The sequence below is a fragment of the Muscardinus avellanarius genome (genome assembly GCF_963383645.1).
Source record: "Muscardinus avellanarius genome assembly, chromosome: 5".
Taxonomy (NCBI): domain Eukaryota; kingdom Metazoa; phylum Chordata; class Mammalia; order Rodentia; family Gliridae; genus Muscardinus; species Muscardinus avellanarius.
The window spans coordinates 77,143,706-77,162,961 of NC_137790.1; the positions used below are offsets into that span (position 1 = coordinate 77,143,706).

The window sequence follows — 19,256 nt, forward strand, 5'->3', positions numbered from 1 at the left end:
ATCTTTAGCAGAAAGAACCAATTATCTATTACTCACTTACTATGTGCAAATAAGCATCCATTTGGGAAAACTGAAACTGAAACGCTGAGGAATTTTTCTATCAGCCAGAAATGGGTGAGACTAGGAAATGGTGGATGTAGGTCTGATTATAAAATCTATAATGTTTCAGAAACTTTGAGCAGTCATTCAATATACCTTACTCAATTATCACTCTAAAAAGTGAGCAAGATAATTGGTACGTATAAAAAGTTCCATGATATGATCAATATAAAACTACTCTGAAAAGTATAAAAATATTCTACAAAAAATGAAAAACAATATACTTAAAACTTATTATCCATCTATGTGGCAGGCGTGGTGGCGCACGCTTGTAATCCCCGGGTGTAGAAGGTGGAGACAGGAGGATTGTGCAGGTTCAAAGCCAACCTGTTTCCAAATAAAAAATAGGATTGGGAGTGTGGCCCGGAGGTCGAAGAGTTCCACCCACAGTACCACTAAAAACAAAACAAAAACAAACACACAAAAACAAAACAACAACAAAAATTATTATCCATCTATGTGTGTAAGTATAATTTGCTTGACCCTCAAACCTGTTGGTTTGAGGTGACATTATCTCCTATTTTAATGAAGGGGGCATAAATTCAGAAGGGGTAACTTATTTGAGTGAAGTTAGGACTAGACTTTAATTCTTGTGTTTTCTGCTCTATTCCTATTATATCTTGATGCATTTAGAAAAATTACATCCAGTTAAAATGTTAAAATTGTCTGGGAGTGGTAGCAAGAGCCTGTAATCCCAGTATTTGGGAGACTGAGACAGGAAGATTGTAGGTTAGAGGCCTGCTTCAGCAACCAGTGAGACTTTTATTATCTAGTGAGACTGTTTCAAAATGAAAATAAAAACAGGGCTGAGATATACCTCAGAGGTAGAATGCCCCTGGGTTCATTGCCCAGTAAACACACACACACACACACACACACACACACACACACACACACACACACACAGATTCAGTTTAAAAAAAAGTTAAAATTGGGGTAGGTGTGGTGGTGTATGCTTATAATCTCAGTGCTTGGGAGACTGAGGAGGAATGAAGGTTAGAGGCCAGTCATAGCAATTTAGTAAGAACCTGTTTAAAAAAAAAAAAAAAGGGCTGTGGGTATAGCTCAGAGGTAGAAAGCCCTTAGGTTTCATCCCTAGTACTACGACCACAAAGAAAAAGTTAAAATTAAATGCATTTTTTCCCTTGGTGGTACTGGGAATTGAACAAAGGCACATTTTACCTCTGAGAAATACACTCCATGACCTACTTTACTTTTTGTAAAGGTTGTTGACAATCTCACTAAATTGCCATGGTTGGCCTCAAATCGAGATCCTCCTGTGTCAGTCTTTCAAGTACTGGGATTACAAGCGTGGGCCACTATGCCTGGCTGTGATACACATTTTTTATGTGTGGATTTCAAAATTTATTTGGAGACAAATATATAAATCACATTAATTTTATAATGTACAGGTTATACGCATACCCACTAGCTTTTCATATAATACAATATGGATGACTGAACTATCCTCCAAGAATATTTGTATATTTAAAACCTAAAGTGAGCTGGCTTTGGTGCCAAAAGCCTGTAATCCGAGTACTGGGGAGGCTGAGAAAGGAGGATCACAGGTTCAAGGACAAACTCAGCCACATAGTGAGATCAACTAACTAGTGAAACCCTGTTTCCAAACAAAAAGGGTGGGGGTTGTAGTTCAGAAGCAGAATTCCCCTGGGTTCCATCCCCAGTATCCCCACCACACACAATAATAAAATCTAAAGTGATAGATACTATACTTTTTTCTTGTGTGCATATCCTTGTTTGGTTTTTAAACTTCTTCCTTTGTTTACTGTCTCAAAGAAATACAACACTAATAGTATGAATATGTTATGTGCCAGCTGCTGAACTGTGTACCTCACATGTATTACTTATACCTCACATTATTACTGTCATCATCTTCAGTAAACAGGACAACAGTGCTGTTATGTCAATTGCCTAAAGTTACAAAGCTAGTGAGTAGTTGAAGTGAATTCCAACGGAGGTCAATCTGACTTTAAATCCTTTATTTCTCAACTGTAAAGCTATGCAATGTCTCAATAATTTTCCAGTGTAGTGGGAATGTCAAGTTAGGGACGCATGGAGTAAATAAATGAGAGAATTCTGAACAGGAGGACAGGCTACCAAATGAAAAAAGACTAGTACAGTGAGACTCAAAGGATTCTAGGAAACTATTTTAACATTATAAAATTACAAATATAAGAGTATAATAAGCTTTCAAATCTACTTTTAAAGTAGGTGTGATGGCACATGCTTGTAATCCCAGTACTTGGGAGACTGAGACAGGAGGATCACAGGTTCGCATCCAGCTTTGGCATCTTAGTGAGGCCCTCTGCAACTTAATTGAGACCCTGTTTCAAAATAAGGAATAAAACCAGGGATAAGGGTGTAGCTCGAAGATAGAATGTCCCTGGGTTGAATCTCCAGTACCACACACATCAAAAAAATCTACTTAAAATTTTTTTCATACTAATAAACCAAGCTACATGGAAAGATTTTATAGTACTGCAATGTTATAATAATCTTTAGGCTGAGAATTATATTTTTATAAATACAATTTCTTATCTGCAAGAGAACAGTCACCTGAATATATCCTTTCAATTCTTAGCATTTTTATAATGACTAAGGATTTTCATAAAGGGTAAAAATTCTATTATTTCAGTCTTATTACACTATTGACATCTCATGGTAAAATTGATAATTTCTCCTAGAATCCTATTTTGTATGGATATTCCTACTGATCTTCAATTTTTAGCAAAGGGAAAGAGCAATAAGATATGAGTAATCACAGTTGGTATCTCATTTTTCTCCCCAGCAGGGCTTATTTTGAAACTGTATTTAGAAAGCAAACATACTGTTTCTATGTAGTTTTTATGCTACAGAACAATTTTAGTAAAAATGTATATGGACATTTTTATTTACAAGAGATTGAGATTTTTCACATTGAAATTCGTTTGACTATTGGGAACTGTTAGATGGCAGTTAAGAGCAATTAGTAACACTTTGGAAATAGTAGGACTCTGAAAATAAAAATAATCAGATTCTTTGGACAGTTATTTTATTTTTAAATAAATATACATATACTCTTAAAAATGATTTTATTTTGTAGTTTTACTCATTAAAAAGGTATGAAGATAAGTATAAAGAGTTTTAATATACTTTAGATACACCACCAATTATTTTTCTTTCTTTCTTTTTTTTTTTTTTTGGTAGTACTGGGGATGGAAACTATGGACCTTTTACCTCAAGGCTATACTCTCAGACCTATTTTATTTTTTATTTGAAAATAAGGTCTCCCTAAATTGATGACAGCCTCATTAAGTTGCTTTGGCTGGCTTTGAACCTGTGATCCTTCTGTCTCAGCCTCACAAGTATTGGGATTACAAGCATGCAACACCCTTCCGGGTTCACCAATTTTTTTTAACTAATAAGTTTAAAGTATGCTATCTAACCGAATGAGAGAAGAGCATCTATTTCCAAAGAAGATAGATATGTATTAAAAAAACCAAGTCCTATATAAAATGATACATGAAATACAAGATCAAAAGTATTATAACAAAATTTCCTCAAGGAAAATATTTAAAGTGTTTTGAGTAGATTTACAAGTATAAAAGACATTATAGTAAATCTAAGGCAGTTTCAATTATGAAAATAAAATTTAGGATGTGTGCTACTTCATATACTACCTAATAAAACAGCAAATATTTAACTCATTTTATATTAAGCCCCATATGTTTAATTTCCTAACAGTAAATTGAAGTTCAAAGTAAATTACCATATCTAACAAAAAACAGTTAAAACAATTTAAAAAAAGAACACAAAACATTAAAAGCAAATAAAATTTTTATAAAGAAAGAAGAAACTAATAAAAACCTGTGGTGTGGTGGGTAGGATGACAGTACTCTCAGCAGGGACTGGCAGGACAGGGATCACAGGGACAATGGGAGAAGAGGGAGGAACAGCTTCTGTTGGCTAAAAATCATCAATGACAAAAAATCAGAAAAACCACCAAAATAAAAGGGAAACACATAACAGAAAGTTGTGCCATAATGATGAATTATAGTTTTCAGAAAAAACTAAGAAATAGGCAAAATACTAATATATTACTTCAATTTAAGAGAAAATGCTCTCCAAAATTTAGAAATATGACCAATTATAATTTTAAAAGATGCTATATTTAAAATTAGATGTCTAAGTGAAAATAATAAGATTAATGATTTGTAATACTCCTCCTGGAGGGGATAAGACATCTATTGCATAGATTGCAAAATGTATTTCTAGCATTAAGAATGTATTTGATTAGTTTTCTACTTACACTCAAAGAACCAAATGTCATTTTATTAGCCCACCATGCAAACAATAGAGGTATTACAAATCCAGATAAAAGAACTTCAAAGCTGACCTCATATCATTTAAAATAATCTGCACTATTAGTCTATACTACCAAGAACAGAAATGATCTGACCAAAACTGCCTGTACAGCCATTAATTCTAACATTCATTGTCTATTATGTGTCAAACATATTTTGACAAAAATAAAAAAATAAAGCTCTACTGACAGAGTTTGAACTATGATTTCAATTACAATGTGAAATACAATGCACAAAATAAAAGTATATTTACAAAAGATGAAACTAGAACACAGAAATGGTATTGCATAACAAGAACTAATTTCTGTAAGTTGGATGAATTCATAAATATCTGCTATGCAAATGACATATATATATGCAAAACAATTTAAGTAGAAAAATAGGGCTGGGGGTGTAGCTTAAAGGTAGAATGTGCCTGGGTTCAATCTTCAGTACCACAAAAAAAAAAAAAAAGTAGATTCAGTGTGAAAAGCCATTAAGATTTTCCCCTAAATGAGTATTTCTGACTCAATTGACTATCCTTCGCCCAGAGTCAACAAGGTTTGGGGTCATAGAAGGTTCAAAGTAAAAGGTCTGAGAGAAGATCAGGTGGTGATGGCATGAGGGTTCTGATTAACCTACCTGTAATGTATGTGCTTTGGATTGGTCTCTATTGTATTCCGGTGGTGATAGCACGAGGATACTGATTGACCTGTAACTCTATAAATACCTCAAGAAAAATAAACCCATTGTTGGCCAGCTGATCGGCCCAAGAGAGAATATTGACCCAGGAGTAGTTGTCGACCAGTAGAGATAATGACCCAGGAGCAGGGGTTGGCCAGTAGAGATAGTAGGCTGGCAGCCCCCCTACATTAGAATTAAAAAAAATTCTTGGAATCAAATTCTTAAAAAGTTTAATTATTCATCCTCATGCCTCTCTTCAGAACTCATACTTTTGCTGGCTGGCTCTGGAAGGTGGTGGCCCGTACGGAGAGAAACTGAGGACCCAGTGAAGGACACCACTGATTGTAAGAAAATGAAGAGAGAAACTAGGATAGAAAATAAAGGCGCCTAATGTAAGAGTTGTAATATACAATGGGCCAAAAAATGTTGTAATATACAATGGGTCAAAAAATTAGTTTTTTGTTTTTTTCACATATGTTAAAAGATATGCTTTGTATTAAGCTTCCTAAGGAAGATGAGGATACTTTAGATACTGAAGAAGAGGAGCAGCTTGAGGAAACTGCTGCTCAGAACCAGAGATGAGTTGTTATCGTTAATATCACTGCTTCAGGCGGCTATAAATCGGGCTGCAGAAAATGGAGAAGATACTAGGGGATTCAGTTTTCCCAGTTATTAAAGACCCTGATGGTCAAGGAAGTGTTATTAATTTCTTGAATGCTGACAAAACTGGTCACACGGCAGCAGATAGATATTGGCATTCATCCTCCAAAAGCAATTTTGCTCTAGTAAAAGGGAAAGATCCTTGCACAGGAATTTGGAAAGGTCCCACCCCATACTAATATGGGGAAGAGGGCATGTTTGTGTTTCTCACAGGATGAAAATAAAGCACAGTGGATACCTGAGCGGCTGGTGCGACATATGGATCAAGCAAAAATGGAAGACTCTCAGATTAATGCTGATGACTGAAAAATAGAACTCTTGGATTAATGCTGATGACTGAAACATGGGCTTACATTCCAGATCATCCCACACTTCATCCAGCTGTTTGGGAGCAGCGGGAGATCACTGTCTTCAGTAACAACTCACGATTGCTGGGACATTTTGCTTTGAATTTTACACCCATTGCGGAAACTTTTGGTTATTCGACAAAGAACTGGTATGTTTTTCTAAAAATGTCAAAAAGATATGTCTGCAGTTGACATCCGTGGTATTGCAGACAAGTACAAAGACTGATAATAACTGTGTTATTCAAAAAAAGATGAGATGTCTACAGTTGACGCCCGTGGTATTGCAGACAAGTACAAAGACGGATAGTAATTGTATTTTGGACAAAGAATTGGTACTTTGGGTTATTTTGGACAAAGAACTGGTACACTCTTATGTTTTTCTAGGGATGTCAAGAAGATGGGATGTCTGCAGTTGACACCCATGGTATTACAGATAAGAAGTAACTGTGTTATTAAAGGTTTGGTCTTGTGGGGCCCTGGTTACCCAGGGAAATAAGACAAAAATGTTAGCCCACTAATAACTTGTTTACTCTGTTAAACTGATTTAACATGTAAAAATTATAGTGTTAATTGGATGAAATGTCTTACTGAAATGCCTATTTTGCATAATATTCCCAATAACCTTGTTTGTTAAAGACTCGGGACAAAGTGTGGTCTTAGGACAAAGTGAAAACATTTTTATTTAGCAGAAGTGTACAATTTATGTTTGAAAAGTATCCCCATTTAAGAGGCTGGTAGCCAATGACGGGTAAGATTTCCTTGGGGCAAGGAAACCTAAAACAGGATATACAGCTTATCCAAAGATGGGTAATCCTTGATACCTGAAGGAAACAACCTAAGACAGGCACAGTCTTCTTTGAATATAATAAGAAAGAGGGAATTGTGGGAAGCCATTAAGATTTTCCCCTGAAAGAATATTTCAGACTCAGCTGACTGTCCTTTGCCGAGTCAACAAGGTTTGGGGTCATAGAAGGTTCAAAGTAAAAGGTCTGCCCAAGAGAGAATACTGACCCAGGAGTAGTTGTCGACCAGTAGATATATTGACCCAGGAGCAGAGGTTGGCCAGTAGAGATAGTAGGCTGGCGGTCCCTCCACGTTAGAATTTAAAAAAAAATTCTTGGAATCAAATTCTTAAGGGTTTAATTCTTCATCCTCACACCTCTCTTCAGAACCCATACTTTTGCTGGCTGGCTGCGGCAATTAAGGTTTGGAGAATTAGAAAAAGACTGGATTCCCGATATCTGAATTTATTAAAAAAAAATTCCACAGGCATAGATATTTGATTTTATAATAGATTAATATTAAGAGATAAGATAGTACTGGTAAAATACTGTCATGACCTTGTAGGTAACATCTTCCTGAACAGAAAGGTGCGCTTTGTTGAAACTCAAGTAATGTAATAAGTATGTCCGTGCACACATGAAGTAGAAGGGAGAAAGCACCTGGCATACGGTGCTGAATCCTGAGGGTGTCCATAATGTTGAAGCAATGAGACCATGTGGTAGTAATAGTAGCCTGGCATGAGGTCTGGGACCCTCAGTGGGGTAAAAAGGGAATCTGTTGGTACTTGTGCAGAAGGAAGGAATTCATTTAGTGCAGTGATCATTACAGGAGATACTTTATATGGGGGGATTTTGAACTAATGAATAAGTATATAAAGGATAATGGGAGCCAGGCATGGTGGTTCACACCTGTAATCCCAGAATTTGGGAGGCTGAGACAGGAGGATTACAGGTTGGAAGCCAGCCCCAGTAACTTAGCAAGACTGTTTCCAAACCAAAAAACCAGAAAGGATAGACATAAATATGTAAATATCCACATATTATTTCCCATCTCTGTCCACCTACAGGAACAAGATACACAACACCTCAAAAGTTTGAACATACCTAGCAACCATGTCTTGATTTCTAACTACTCATTCTCCAATTAAACACACACACACACACACACACACACACACACACACACACACACACATACACACACACACACACACAGCAGTCCTCAGAGAAATAGCTAAGTTCAATGCCAGAGCATGGCAAGTACAATATGAATTTAACCATTTGCTGTGCCAGAAAAGAAAGTGGGAAGAAGCAAGATGGTGACTGTGGGATACAGCATACCTCAGTCGCTGTAACAAATTAAATTCAGCTACTGTGAAGGCAGCTTCTTGACAAAGAGGAACGAAAATACAAAAAATTGGACTGCGGTGGAATAAAATCCAGTAGAAAAACAGGGGAGTCAGGCGTGGTGGCACACGCCTGTAACCTCAGCATTCAGGGAGGCTAAGACAGGAGGATTTGGGTTCGCGGACAGTGGTCAGCTAGTTAGTGAGGCCCTTTGCAACTCAGTGAGACCCTGTTTCAAAATAAAGAATAAAAAATAGGACTGGAGGTGTAGCTTAGAGGTAGAATCCCCTTGACTTCCATCCCCAGAAATACAAAAAATACATAAATAATTAGACAAATAAATAAAAAATTTAAAAATAATGGGATAGCAAAGTGCCCATGCAGGTTCCTGACCTGGTGAACACAGCCACTACTGCCACTGAGCTGCTACTTGAGCAGGGTCTACGAGTATGTGGCCCCAAGAGATCCCTGGCAAAGAAGCCAACAACTTGATGTGAAGTAAGTGACTACAGAATCTTTAATGATCCAGGTACAAGAGAGACTAAATAGTTCATATGTTTGGTCAGAAGCCTGCACATGCAGTACACTGTGCCCTCCAGAAATCAGAGCTGAGCATGACAGTAAATTAATAGCATTTCCCAGTGGGAGACTGCCCACAGTGGCAGCAGGGACCCCTGAGGTCTGAGATTTGGCAGTCCTCCCTTGAAAAGGTTGGTTCAGAAGCTGCTACTGAAACAGCCGAGGCATGAGAGAAGCCCATAGTTCCCACGGTGCAGTATGTATAGAGCCTCTGGAGATTGTCCCAAGATTACACTGGGAACCCACCACCAGTGTGGTTAGAGGCACAAGCCCAAAGCCTATTGAAGGCGCAGAGCCTCATGCATACTTGGGGTTCACTGCCAGTGACACCTGCTGTCTGTATAGAAACAGGACCATGGAAAGCTTGGAGACCCAAGCACATTGTGGTGAGAAATATTAATGGGGCTTGGGCACTTTGGAACCAGCTGTGACAGAGAGGTAACAGTTCAGGGTCCTAATCATTGCAGCAGACCCAAAAGTAGGATTGCAAACTGAAATCATTACTATAGGTTGCTGTGCTTGGAACATGCCCAAGAACCTTCAATATCAAGAAGACATTAAACAGCTGAAAGTATCCACTCAGACCCAGGAGGATTGTAGAGATCAAGTTGGCTTTTATACTTGTCTATTTTCAGAGTACTTTTTATTTGCTGTTGTTTGGTTGGTTGTTTTGTTATTTTGTGTTTCCTTTCTTCTGTCTACTCTCTTCCCTCCAAACTTTTCTCTTTTTTACCTGTCTTATATTCAATCCATTTCATACTATTATATATATTCTACCTTTACTAGAATTCCCCTGTATATTCACTATTATTAATCTCTACCATATTTGACCTTATTACACTTAAATTCTTATTCCACTTGATCATACCCTGTACTTTAACCTATTCCTGCACTCACCACTCAAGCTCCTACCTTCACCCAACTTTCACCTTGAATACAAATAATTTCCCCTTGTATATACCTGCTGACACCTCTAAATCCTTATGGCTAAGATTGGACCAGAGAGGTGAACAACAGGAAAAGACTGCTAGACTAAGAATAAACGAACCACCGCTGATACAAGGAAATGCCCAACAGTCTGTCCATTGAGTTTTAAAAATGCATATGTTATAAACTGTTCTCAGACCTCTGTGCCAACTCAGTACTGACAATGTAGAGGTAGAACAGTGGGGCGACAGTAGACTCAGTCTTCAAGGTAGTATCAAAATGTGAGCTGCAGCTGGACTCATCTCTCCCAGTAGCCATCTGGAGCAGCACCTATCAACAATGACTCATACACAAAGAGGAAGGAAATGCCAAGACAACAAAAAAACAAACTCAAGAACTCTGAAAATTTGAGAGCAAGGAACAGTGAAGAAACAATAAATCCCCACAACTCAACAATTCCCACAAATCACCAATACGGATCTACAAGAAATGCAACAAGGAGAATTCTCAATCTTGATCTTCAATATGATGAAAGGCCTCACAAGTAAGAATACAGGAAATGAAAGAGGAAAGTGTTACTTTTAGAAAGAATCAGAAAGAGGACTTAAATGAGGGAGTAAATAAATGAATTGAAGGTGGTAATAGAAAACAATTCTGGAAGAAGAAATGAAATGAAAAACAGGGGATCACTCTTAAGACAGTTCATTCAAACCAAAAGCACAATCAACAATATACAAAAGACATTACAACAACAGAACCTACACATCCAATAATTATGGGAGAATATGAAACATCCTAACTGATAAATGGCACTGAAGAAGGGAAAAGGCACAGACCAAAGGTATCCATAATCTCTTTGGAGAAATAATTCCAGAGAATTGTCCAAACATGAAAATAAACTTGGATATCTATATACAGAAGATATACAGAACACTATTAAGATAAGATCAAAGAACGACCTCCCCACAATACGTAATAATCAAAATGACTTAACATAGAGGCTAAGAAAAGAATCTTCCAAGCAGTGTGAACAAAAGAACAGGTGAAATTCAGAGGTAAAACAATAAAAATCACTCCAGACTTCACAACCAAGTCATAAATGCCAGGAGGGACTAGTAGACCCTGAAAGAAAACAACTTCCACCCAAGACTGCTTACTCAACAAAGATATTCCAGATTGACAGAGAAATAGAAAACATTCCAAGGTAAGAAGAATCCTAAAAAATTCATGACCGCTGGGTGTGGTGGCGTACGCTTGTAATCCCCATGCTTGGGAGGTGGAGAAAGGAGGATCGCGCAGGTTCGAACCCAGCCACGCTGGCTAAGAGACCATGTTTCCAAATAAAAAGTATAAAAATAGGTCTGGGAGTTTAGCCCCGCACCGCACCGCACCCCTGGTCTGAGATTTTGCAGAACAACCCAGTGAAAGAGTAGCGGTGGCAGAGATACCACACCCTAGTTGCAGCTCCCGTGGGAAAACACCGAGCCTGACACCCCCACGCTCTTGCGCAGCCTCAATTAATTCCCTGGGTCTGAGACTTTGCGATAGAATCCAGTAAAGGAGTAGTGGCGGCTGAGATTACCGCAAACTCGAGATCCTGAGCACCCTCGTGAAGTCGTGGTGATCCGGGGAAGAACCCAGAGAATGCAAAAACTTCTAAAATCATGGGAAAGAGGAACAACAATGGAGCAATGAACACCCACAAACCCACAATATTATTAGCTGATAACACAGAAATTCAGAGATCTCCAAAATATAAAATCAGAAATATAACTGTAGACATAAGAAGCTTTCATGACAAACAGAAACTGAAGGTATTTATGCCTTCAAAACCAGTGCTAGAGAAAAAAACTCAAAGAGATTAACTACAAAGAAGAAATAAGTAATACATACCAGAGCCAGAGAAACGAGATTTTCCATCTAGCAGACAACTAAGCAAAGAAGAATAAACAGTATTTTAAAAACAGAAAGAAAATTGTAACGTTAGGAATTAAAAATTATCTCTCAATAATCACACTGAATGTAAATGGCCTCAATTACCCAATAAGACATAAGTGGTAAAATGGATTAAAAACCAGAACCCATCCATCTACTGCTTACAAGAAACACACCTTACAAGTAAAGATAGGAACAAACTCAAGTTAAAGGACTAGAGCAAGGTAATCCATGCTAATGGAACTCGAAGGCAAGCAGGAGTAGCAACTATGTTATCAGACAAGTTAGACTTCAAACTCAAACTTATTAGAAGACACAAAGAAGATCATATTTTACTGGTAAAAGGAATAACCCAACAAGGGAAAATAACAATAATCAACATCTATGCCCCAAACATAGGTGCAGCTACTTTCAGAAAACAAACTCTTTTTGACATGAAGTCACATATAAATCCCAATACAATAATACTGGGAGACTTCAACACACCTCTCACAACATTAGATCGATCTTCCAGACAAAAGGTCAGTAAAGATGCCTCAGAACTAAAGAACTAAACCATTAATCAAATGGACATTTTGGGCCAGGCGTGGTGGTGCACGCTTGTAATCCCCACGCTTGAGAGGTGGAGACAGGAGAATGGCGCAAGTTCAGAGCCAGCCACGCTGGCTTAAGAGACCCTGTCTCCAAATAAAATGATATAAAAATAGGTCTGGGAGTATAGCCTGGAGGTAAAAAAGCTTCCAGGAGCCCCAGTACCCCCCCCCCCACACACACAGAGGACATGTTGGACACATATAGAACATTTCACCCAGCTACGGCGGAGTTTACATTTTTCTCAACTGCTCACGGAATCTTCTCCAAAATAGATCACATCCTGGGACACAAAATGACCACTAGCAAATTCAAAAAAATGTTACATACTTCCCTGTGTAATTTCAGACCATAATGGAATGAAACTAGAAATCAACCATAAGAAGACCCAGAGAAACAACATAAACATGTGGAGACTGAACACCACACTTTTGAATGAAGAATGGGTCATAGAAGATGTAAGAGGTGAAATCAAGAAATTTCTAAAAACAAATGAAAATAAAGAAACAACATATCAAAACCTCTGGGACACTTTGAAGGCAGTATTAAGAGGAAAATTTATAGCACTGAGTGCTCACATAAGAAAAACAGAAAATCTTCAAATAAATAGCCTTATGACACACCTCAAAGCCCTTGAAAAGCAGGAACAATTGAACCCCAAAGCCAGCAGAAGATGGGAAATTATTAAAATTAGAGCAGAAATTAACGAAATAGAGAATAAAAAAACAATACAGAAATCAACAAAACCAAAAGCTGGTTTCTTGAAAAAATTAACAAGATTGATAAACCACTAGCCAACCTAACTAAAAAAAAGAGAGAATCAACCCAAATTATGAAGAGATGAAAAAGGAGACATTACTACTGACAGTGTAGAAATCCAGAGGATTATCAGAAACTACTTTGAAAAACTATGCTCCAACAAAATGAAAAATCTGGAGGAAATCGACAACTTCCTAGATAAATACAACCTTCCTAAACTGAGCCAAGATGATATAGAACACTTAAACCAACCAATAATAATCAAAGAGATTGAAACAGCAATAAAGAGCTTACCATCAAAGAAAAGCCCAGGACCAGATGGTTTCCCAAGTGAATTCTATAAAACATTTATAGAAGAGTTAACCAATACTCCTCAAACTATTTCATGAAATAGAAAAATACGAGACTCTCCCAAAATACATTCTATGAAGCCAAAACACATCAATACCGAAACCAAATAAAGACAGTTTAAGGAAGGAAAACTACAAGCCTATCATGTTTGATGAACTTGGATGCAAAAATACTAAACAAAATACTAGCAACACGCATTCAAAACTACATAAAGAAAATCACACCCCATGACCAGGTAGGATTCATCTCAGGGATGCAAGGATGGTTCAACATACAAAAATCAATCTATGTAATTCACCATATAAACAGAATCAAAGACAAAAATAACATGATCATTTAAATAGATGCAGAAAAAGCATCTGAAAAAATCCAACATCCATTTATGATAAAAGCACTGTAGAGAACTGGAATAGAAGAAACATATCTCAACATCATTAAGGCAATCTACAATAAGCCCACAGCCAACATCATATTAAATGGGGAAAAACTTCAAGAATTCCCCCTAAAAACTGGAACGAGACAAGGATGTCCATTATCACCATTATTATATTGAAGATGAAGTACCATCTTCAATATGGTACTAGAGACTCTAGCCAACGCAATAAGGCAAGAAAAGGAAATCAAAGGAATACAAATAGGAAAAGAACTCAAACTTTCACTATTTGCTGATGACATAATACTATATTGAGAAAACCCAACAAACTTAAACAAAAGGCTTATAGAACTGATCAACAAATTCAGCAGTGTCTGGATACAAAACCAATCTTAAAAAATCAGAAGGTTTTTGGACACCAACCATAAATCCACTGAAAAAGATTTTCAGAAAACATTTCTACTCAGGATCTCTCACAAAAAAAATAAAATAGAAATAAACTTAACAAAGGAGGTAAAAGATCTCTACAAAGAAAATTATAAAACATTGGAAATAGAAATTGAAGAAGATCTTAGAAGATGGAAATATCTTCCATGTTCATGAATAGGCAGAATAATTATCATTAAAATGGCCATCCTTCCAAAAGTGATCTACAGATTCAACGCAATGCCCAATAAACTACCAAGATCATCCCTCACAGACATAGAAAAATCAGTCCTTAAATTTATTTGGAATAACAAAAAGCCAAGAATAACCAAAGTAGTTTTCAGCAACAAAAACCATGCAGGAGGAATCATAATACCTGACTTTAACCTATACTACAAAGCCATTGTAATAAAAACAGCATGGTACTGGCACAAAAACAGATACATAGACCAATGGAGCAGAGCAGAAGACTTAGTCCACACACTTTCAGCCAACTGATTTTTGACAAAGGGGCCAAAAACATACACTGGAAAAAAGATAGTCTGTTCAACAAATGGTTGGCAAAACTGGTTAACCATATGCAGAAAATTGGAAATCAATCCCACTTTCTCATGCTGCACAAGAGTCAATTCAAGATGGATCAAAGACTTGGAAATCAAACCAGAGACCTTGAAGCTCCTTGAAGAGGGTATAGGTCCAACACTGCAACACATAGGCACAGAATAAACACTTTCTCAACAAGACCCCCAAAGGCACAACAAATTAAAAGGCAAATCAACATGTGGGACTGCATGAAACTGAAGAGCTCCTGTTCAGCAAAGGAAACTGTCAAGAACCTCAATCGAGAGCCAACAGAATGGGAGATTTTTGCCACCTACCCCTCTGATAGAGGACCAATATCTAGAATATACAGAGAACTCAAGAAACACTTCACAAAAGATGAAATTCAAATGGCCAATAAATGCATGAAAAAATGCTCAACATCACTGGCAATCAGAGAGATGCAAATCAAAACTACCCTGAGATTTCACCTAACTCCAACTAGAATGGCCATCATTCAAAACACAAACAACCACAAATGCTGGCGAGGATGTTGAGAGGTGGGAACTCTAAAACATTGTTGGTGGGATTGCAAATTAGTGCAACCACCTTGGAAACCAATATGGAGAATCCTCAGAAGAATGGGAACAAATCTACCATTTGATCCAGCAATACCACTTCTGGGTATCTACCCAAAAGATAGGAAACCAAACTACCAAACTAATGCATGTGTATCTATGTTCATAGCTGCACAATTCACCATAGCCAAACTATGGAATCAGCCAAGATGTCCATCAACAGATGAATGGATTACAAAACTGTGGGATATGTACACAATGGAATTTTACTCAGCCATTAAAAAAAACTCAGTTACATCATTTTCAGAAAATGGATGGAACTGAAGGACATGCTAAGCGAGATTAGTCAGTCACAAAAAATAAGAAATCAGATGCTTTCCCTAATATGTGAGAGTTAGGGAGAAATGGGTCATAGGAGGAACTCTAGATGAAAAAGGAAATCCTATAGAGGAGCAAACAAGACAACTTATATGAGAAGATGGGAGGGGGCAAGAAGGAAATTCTCTAAAACACATAATGTACTAAAACATATCGAAGTCAACCACTATGCCAAGCTTGGGAAGGAGGGATGGTTAAGGAATGGGGTGGGAATTGGGCAGGGGCTAAATGAGTGATGTGTACATGTATGTCCACACAAGTTTTTTACCCCAATATGGTATATGAATATAATGCACCAAGAAAAAATCAAAACAAAACAAAACAAAAAATGCTGCAAGTCAGGCATGGTGGCGCACACTTGTTAATCCCAGCATTTGTGAGGCTGAGACCCGAGGATTGCAGTTCTTGGACAGCCTCAGCTACTTAGTGAAGCCCTCTGTAACTTAGTGAGACTCTGTTTCAAAAATAGGGCAGGGGGTATAGCTTGGAGATCGAATGCCCCTGGGTTCCATCCCTACACACACACACACACACACACACACACACACACACACACACACACACACCATTGCAGAAAATTGGAATAGAAGGAACATATTTCAACATCAGTAAGGCAATATAAAATAAACCCAAAGCCAACTTTATATTGAATTGGGAAAAACTGCAAGAATACCCTCTAAAATCAGGAATAAGACAAGAATGCCCACTACTACCATTTCTTTTCAATATAGTCTGTGAGAATATATTGAGAATATCAAAGGAATTCAAATAAGAAAAGAATTATCTTTGTTTGGCATGATTCTATATCTAGAATACCCTCCCCAAAAAAAAAACACAACCAAAAGATAATTGAAGCTGATTAACCAACTCAACAAAATAGTAGGGCAAAATCAAGCTAAATATCAGTAGTTTTCTATTTTCCAACCATAAATTCAAGTCGAAAGAAATATAGAAAACAATTCCATTCACAATAACTTCAAAACCAATAAAATACCTAAGAAAAAAACCTAACCAAAGAAATAAAACAACTCTACAATGAAAATTATAAAACACTAAAGAAAAAATTGAAGGTGGCCTGGAAAATGGAAAGGTCTCCCTTGCTCTTGAATAAATATCATCAAAATGGCCATTCTACCAAAAGTGATCTTCAGAACCAATGCTATCCCTATCAAAATACCAATGTCAGCCGGACTTGGTGGTGCACAATTGTATTCCCAGCATTCAGGAGGCTGAGACAGGAGGATCAAGGTTCGAGGATAGCCTCATCTACTTAGTGAGGCTCTTTGCAACTTAGTGAGACCCTGTTTCAAAATAAAGAATAAAAAATAGGGCTAGTGGTATACCTCTAAGCTAGAATGGCCCTGGTTCCATCTCCAGTACACCCTCCCACACATAAACAAAAAACACCAATGTCGTTCTTCATAATCCTAGAAATATCAGTCACAAATTTCATATGGAGGAACAAAAGACCTAGAATATAGCCAAAGCAATTCTCAGCAATAAGAACTATGCACATCACAATTCCTTATTTAAATTATACTACAGAGCTATAGTAATTAAAATGCTACGGTATTGGTACAAAAACAGGCACACACATACCAATGAAACAGAGTAGAAGATAAACAGAAACAAAGCCACATACTTATAGTCAACTGATCTTTGACATAGGAGCCAAATATATAAACTGGAGAAAAGACAGCCTTATCTGGAAAAATGGAACTAAATCCTTACCTCTCACCCTGCATAGGAATCAACTCAAGATGGATCAAAGACTTGGAAGTTATACCAGAGACTGTGAAGTTATAGGAGGGTATAAATTCAACACTTCTACATATAGGCACAGGTAGTAACTTCCTCAACAAGACCTCCAAAGCTCAGGAAATTAAAACAAGAAAAAGTGGAATGGTATCAAACTAAAAAGTTTCTGCTTATCAAAAGAATTGTCAAGGGACTAAAGAGAAAGCTTTCAGAATGGATCTTTACTGGCTATCCCTCTGATAGAGGGCTAATATCCAGATTATACAAAGAACCTAAAAGACTTTACACTAGAAAAACAAACAAACAAACAAACAAACAAACAACCCAATCAAGAAACGGGAAACTGAATTGAATAGACACTTCACAAAAGAAGAGATACAAATGGCCGATACATGAAAAAATATTCATTATTAGCAATCTGGGAGATGCAAATCAAAACTACAATGAGATTCCATCGCACCCCAAAGAGAATGGCAATCATCAAGAAGTCATATAACAATAAATGTTGGGTAGAATGTGGAGAAATAGGAACTTTTTTACACTGTTGGTGGATTAGTTAAGCTGCTATGGAGATTCTTTAGAAAACTGGGAATAGTTCGACCATATGATCTAGCTATACCACTCCTGGGTTTATCTTTACAAAGGGGCTAAAATCAGAGAACTACAGTAATATATGTATCATGTTCATAGCAGCACAATTCATAATAGCCAAACCATTAAATTAACCTAGGTGTCCATCAAGATATGGATTACAAAATTATAAAAAATACACCCAATGGAATTTTACTCAGCATTAAAAGAAAAACAATTATGTCACTTGCAAGATGGAAGGACCTGGAGAACATTATGTTAACTGAGATTAGCCAAGCACAGAAAGTGAAGGGGCATATATTTTCTCCAATATATATGAGATAGAGAATATTTAGGATATCAGAGGGACTCCAGATAATGGAGAACTTTAGGGGAGCCAGAGAGGAAGGGTAGGGGAGAAGGAAGACTGAGGTTCATTAATGGGAATATTAACATCTTATGTGGGTATACCATTGACAATCTGGGTACCCGGTATTGGGAGGGAGGGAAATGAGGAGGTGTGGGGCGCATCAAGTACTATGTGCATGTGTGTCATTGTCAAAATGACTTACATTATGATGTGAGACTATAATAAATATATAAAATTTTTAAAATAAATTTAAAAATGAAAATAAAGTATCTAAAATATAATGGGGTATAACAAAGGACCCAGATATTGGCTTGAAGGGCTGCCACTGGATTGAGAGTAGTGACCTGAGACTAAATGATTGACAGTAGGACTGCACTCAGTAAATAAAACAGGAATCTAGGAGTCCATAATATATAAATATATTTGCTAATATGTATATATGAGAAATAAAGAGAGGAGAAAGCATTTTCTAACAATAAAATGTCAACTAAAAATTATAGAAGAAATAGTGGAATTACAAAATTACTATTTGGCAACCTTCATAATTATAAGTTCCTCCTGCTCTTGCTGAATCTAACTTCTACTTCATTCCAGTGGATGATCATTTGAATGGGATACACTCACACAAGACTATATCCCCTCAAAGTATTTATTACTTTGAAGAACTATAGCATATACTATTTAAGTCAAGTCATCAAAATTAACATCGTCAGTAATGGGACAAACTGAAATCGTATGCTAGCTGTTAAGATATAATGAGAGGCCACCACTTCTGTGATATTACTATCAAAGATGCATAACCTGAATCTAATCATTAAGCATCAGATAAACTCAAATTAACTGATACTCTAATAAATGC

The 19,256-nt window shown here is 37.0% G+C and overlaps 1 protein-coding gene across 18 annotated transcripts in view; it reads right to left on the reverse strand.

Annotated features, from left to right (window-relative positions):
- Nucleotides 1–19,256, reverse strand: part of DLG1 (discs large MAGUK scaffold protein 1) — a gene marked incomplete at both ends in the record, with an annotated part of 254,956 nt that overhangs the window by 135,598 nt on the left and 100,102 nt on the right. For 6 of the 18 annotated variants that reach the window (XM_080695610.1, XM_080695613.1, XM_080695612.1 and 3 more), the window contains one exon: nucleotides 3,967–4,065. The exons of the other annotated variants lie outside the window; for them this stretch is intronic. In XM_080695610.1, the coding sequence (XP_080551736.1) occupies nucleotides 3,967–4,065 (99 nt within the window). The remainder of the gene's footprint in view (nucleotides 1–3,966; nucleotides 4,066–19,256) is intronic. 18 annotated transcript variants of the gene reach the window in all.